Below are 5,230 nucleotides of genomic sequence, written 5' to 3'. Positions count from 1 at the left end.
GAGAAATCTGCGAAATTAGGGAAATTAGAGAAATTAGGGTTCTTGGTTGGGTTCGTGGAGCTTGTAGTACATAAGAGTGAATCCGAGCTCAACTTCGTGATATTCTAACTCTCCGTTTCGGTGTACATAAGAGTGAATCCACTTCCCTTCTTCAAATGCGCTGATGGCAGCACACGCGCTGAGAACACTCGCCAGAAGAGAGTTATTGGGCTTCACGGTTGCAAAACAATTATTCTTGAGGTCACGAAAAAGTTGAATGGCCTCGCGGAAAAACCCGTTTCTGATGTAGCCAAAGACCATTGCGTTGTACGACACGTCGTTTTTTGTCGGGGATTACTTCGAACACCTTCCTGGCTTCGTATACCAAGCTGTTGTTGCAGTAGCCGGTGAGGAGGCTTGTGCAACACGCAACGTTTTTGTTAGGACTTTTGTTGAACACGCGGCGAACGACTCGTGTGCAGGCGTGGTTGAAGTAGGTGGCGACGAGGGAGGTGGCGACGTAGGGATTGACGAGGTGGCCGAGTCGGAGGATGAGGGAGTAGAGTTGTTGGATGAAGGAGAGAGAAGGGGAGGCTTTGGAGAGGAGGAGGGTGAAGGTGCAGGCGTTGGGGCGAACGATGTCGTTTAACATTCGGAGGAAGGGGGAGGAGGAGCGGCGGGAAAAGGCGGCGATGATGGTGTTGTAGTGGAAGAGAGGTGGGAAAGGGATGCAAGAGAAGAGGGTATGGGCATAGCGGAGATCGGCGTGGGGAGAGAGAGCGCAGAAAGCCAAGAGTTTACTTGAGATGAAGGTGAAGCGAGCGAGAGGTGGTGATGGCATAGATTTTCTATGAAATATAGATTTTCTAAGGAATTTTTAGTCTTATTTTTTTATTATATCTTCATAATATATATAAAACCCTTGTGTGTGTGGGTGTGTGTGTTGTGTGTGGGTGGGTGTGGGAGTGTGTATGCGTGCGTGCTTGCATGCGTGAGTTCGTGTCTGTATGCGTGGGTGTGTTGCTGCGTGCGTGCGTGCATGTGTGTGTGTGCGTGTGTGCTTGAGTGCGTGGGTGTGTGCGTGCATGTGTGATTTGTGTTTCTGTGCTTCCTAATGAATATGATAATGATGAACACTTTCAATTGTTTAAACGAAAGAAATTTGAAGAAAATGGTAAAGAGGATGAGTCTAAAGTTTGCAAATCTAGTACTCGTCTAAATTCTATTTGGTTTTTCTAAAATATTATCAGAGATATTTGTGTTTATTTATAATATTAGAAAATATATGTACAAATTTCAGCCAATTCAAAGATAAACTACAGCTTTGGGAACTGCTTGGCTTCAGGTATTTCTTTCAAGCTCTGTCGCATTCCATTGTCTTGAATGAATCATTATTATATTCATTTTTCATACAAAGTATTTTAGTAAAATATGACTTATCATTGCAAGTATCAAACAATGAATATAATAAGACATTATTGATTAGGTTTAATAGGTTCGGAGGTCCCTATATTTGGGGGTTTGTTTCAATTGGGTCCTCCAATTTTGGAAGTGATCAATTAGGTCCCTAATTTGGTTAATTTGATTCAATAAAATCCTTTCCGTTAAATGCACTTGACGCCGTGAAGTATTTGAACATGTGGCAAGCTGAGACTTCCAGGTGGCACTGTTTAAGGTGTATAGGTGGATTANAACATTTAAATAATTTTTCGAATTATAATTATAAATGACTAAACCAGAACAATGTTTCCTATTTTGGGGTCAGGTAAGTCGTGCTGCAAAAGAGGAGAAATCTGCGAAATTAGGGAAATTAGAGAAATTAGGGTTCTTGGTTGGGTTCGTGGAGCTTGTAGTACATAAGAGTGAATCCGAGCTCAACTTTGTGATATTCTAACTGTCCGTTTTGGTGTACATAAGAGTGAATCCATTTCCCTTCTTCAAAGGCGCTGATGGCAGCACACGCGCCGAGAACACTCGCCAGAAGAGAGTTATTGGGCTTCACGGTTGCAAAACAATTATTCTTGAGGTCACGAAAAAGCTGAATGGCCTCGCGGAAAAACCCGTTTCTGATGTAGCCAGAGACCATTGCGTTGTACGACACGTCGTATTTTGTCGGGGATTACTTCAAACACCTTCCTGGCTTCGTATGCCAAGAGTTTACTTAAGATGAAGGTGAAGCGAGCGAGAGGTGGTGATGGCATAGATTTTCTATGGAATTTTTAGTCTTATTTTTTTTATTATATCTTCATAATATATATAAAACCCTTGTGTGTGTGGGTGTGTGTGTGTTGTGTGTGGGTGGGTGTGGTAGTGTGTGTGCGTGCGTGAGTTCGTGTTTGTACGCGTGGGTGTGTTGGTGCGCGCGTGCGTGCATGCGTGTGTGTGTGTGCTTGAGTGCGTGGGTGTGTGCATGCATGCGTGAATTGTGTTTCTGTGCTTCCTAATGTGTATGATAATGATGAACACTTTCAATTGTTTAAATGAAAGAAAGATGAAGAAAATGGTAAAGAGGATGAGCCTAAAGTCTACAAATCTAGTACATTGTTAGTGATATTTGTGTTTATTTATAACATTATATATATATATATATATATATATATATATATATATATATATATATATATATATATATATATATATATATATACACAAATTTCAGTCATTCAAAGATAAACTACAACTTTTAAAAACACTTGATTTTAGGTATTTCTTTCAAGGTTTGTCGCATTCCATTATCTTGAATGAATCATTATTACATTTATGTCTCACACAAAGTACTTTAGTTTAAACAAACAATATTATTGTTAAAAAATGTTATTCATTATGATAAATTTTTTGCTTTGATGTTTCATGTCAGAGTTTGAAGGAATTGACCACAAGTGGAAGGAAAACAAAAAACATAAGTTCACTGAACAACTAGCCAGCACTTTAGTAAAATATGACTTACCATAGTAAGTATCAAACAATGAGTATAATAGGACATTATTGATTACAATGCCACGTAATCCTTTAAATGTGGGAAAAAGGAGAAGAGTAAGTGTACAAAAAGGGGAAGAGAGGTGCAAGAACACTAAAAATTGACCATAACACACAACATTGTTCATAGCAACTAAAACTGGAATTATAGAAATTGTTAAAAAGTTTCTTGAAGTGTATCTTGCATCTATATATCATGTCACTAAGAATAAGAAAAACATATTGACAATGTAAGAATGGATCAAAAGTAGTACCGTTATAACAATTTTCTTTCAAAATGGTCATAGTTATTTTGTTTAGTGTAATTTATGCACAGAGATGTTAAGTATCGACAGAAGAAAATCCTTAAAATAATTCAAAGACAAGTACAATAGAATCATTAGTTGGTCCAATTACAGATAAAAGAAGAATTGTCTTGCATGAAATTGCAAGAATGGATTATTACAAAGCAGAACACTTAGCGGGAGTGACATTCCATCTCCAAGATGAGTCGCATTGGTATGATGTAAGTATTCAATTAAAGCTTTACAACTTCACATGTATATGGAAACTATTAATTTAAAAATTTAGATTTTCTATTGAATTTTTAGTCTTATCTTTCTATTATATCTTCATAATATACATATAAAACCCTTGTGTGTGTGTGGGTGTGTGCTGTATGTGGGTAGGTGTGGTTGTGTGTGCGTGCGTACGTGGGTGCGCTCGTTTGTGTACGCGTGGATGTGTGCATGCGTGCGTGGTCCGTGTGTGGCTGGTGCGTGCGTGCGTGATTCGTGTTTCAGTGCTTTCTGATGAATATGATAATGATGAACATTGTCAATTGTTTAAACAAGAGAAAGATGAAGAAAATGGTAAAGAGGATGAGCCTAAAGTCTGCAAATCTGGTACAAGTTTAAATTCTATTTTGTTTTTTCTAAAAAAAATTTAGTGATATTTGTGTTTATTTATAACATTGGAATATATATGTACAAATTTCAACCAATTCAAAGATAAACTACAGCTTTTGGAAACGATTGGTTTCAGGTATTTCTTTCAAGCTTTGTCGCATTCCATTATCTTGAATGAATGATTATTACATTCATTTTTCACACAAAGTACTTTACTTTAAACAAACAATATTGTAGTTAAAAAATGTTATCCATTATGATAAACATTTTACTTTGATGTTTCATTTCAGAGTTTGAAGGAATTGGCCACATGTGAAGGAAAAGAAAAAACATAAGTTCGTTGAACAACTAGCCAACACTTTAGTAGAATATGACTTATCATATCAAGTATCAAACAATGAGTATAATAGGACATTATTGATTACAATGCCACGTAGTCCTTTAAATGTGGCAAAAAGTAGTAGAGTAAGTGTACAAAAAGGGGAAGAAAGGTGCAAGAACACTAAAAAAAGACCATAACACAACAATGTTCATAGCAACTAAAACTAGAATTATAGAAATTGTTAAAAAGTTTCTTGAAGTGTATCTTGCATCTATATATCATGTCACTAAGAATAAGAAAAACATATTGATAATGTAAGAATGGATCAAAAGTAGTATTGTTATAACAATTTTCTTTCAATATGGTCATATTTATTTTGTTTAGTGTAATTTATGCACAAAGCTATTAAATATCGACAAAAGAAAATCCTTAAAATAATTCAAAGAACAAGTACAATGGAATTATTGGTTGGTCAAATCACAGATAAATGAAGAATTGTCTTACATGAAGTTGCAAGAATGGATTATTACAAAGCATAACACTTAGCTGGAGTGGCATTCCATCTCAGAGATGAGTTGCATTGGTATGATGTAAGGACTGAATTAAACCTTTACCACTTCACATGTATATTGAAACTATTAATTTTAAAAATTAGATTTTTCTATTATGTCTTCATAATATATATAACTCCGTTATGTGTATGTGTGGGTGTGTGTGGGTGGGTGTGTGTGTGTTAGAGAGTGTGTGTGGGTGTGTTGGTGTGTGCGTGTGTGGGTGCGTGGGCGTCTGTGTGTGCGTGCGTGCATGGTCCGTGCGTGATTTGTGTTTCAGTGCTTCCTAATGAATATGATAATGATGAACACTATAAATTGTTTAAACAAAAGAAGGATGAAGAAAATGGTAAAGAGGATGGATCTAAAGTCTACAAATTTGGTACTCGTCTAAATTCTATTTCATTTTTCTAAAATATTGTCGTGATATTTGTGTTTATTTATAACATTAGAATATATATATATATATATATATATATATATATATATATATATATATATATATATATATATAT

At 36.0% G+C, this 5,230-nt stretch overlaps 1 protein-coding gene across 1 annotated transcript; it reads right to left on the bottom strand.

Annotated features, from left to right (window-relative positions):
* Positions 1–33: 33 nt before the first annotated feature.
* Positions 34–820, bottom strand: LOC106773290 (pentatricopeptide repeat-containing protein At1g08070, chloroplastic-like). Its single transcript, XM_014659995.1, has 2 exons — positions 275–820; positions 34–210 (listed from the first exon to the last, which is right to left on the bottom strand). The coding sequence occupies exons 1-2, from the start codon at positions 818–820 to the stop codon at positions 34–36; spliced, it is 723 nt and encodes a 240-aa protein (XP_014515481.1).
* Positions 821–5,230: the final 4,410 nt, after the last annotated feature.

Source organism: Vigna radiata, chromosome 9 (assembly GCF_000741045.1).
Source record: "Vigna radiata var. radiata cultivar VC1973A chromosome 9, Vradiata_ver6, whole genome shotgun sequence".
Taxonomy (NCBI): domain Eukaryota; kingdom Viridiplantae; phylum Streptophyta; class Magnoliopsida; order Fabales; family Fabaceae; genus Vigna; species Vigna radiata.
This window is presented reverse-complemented; position numbering and strand designations above follow the sequence as displayed.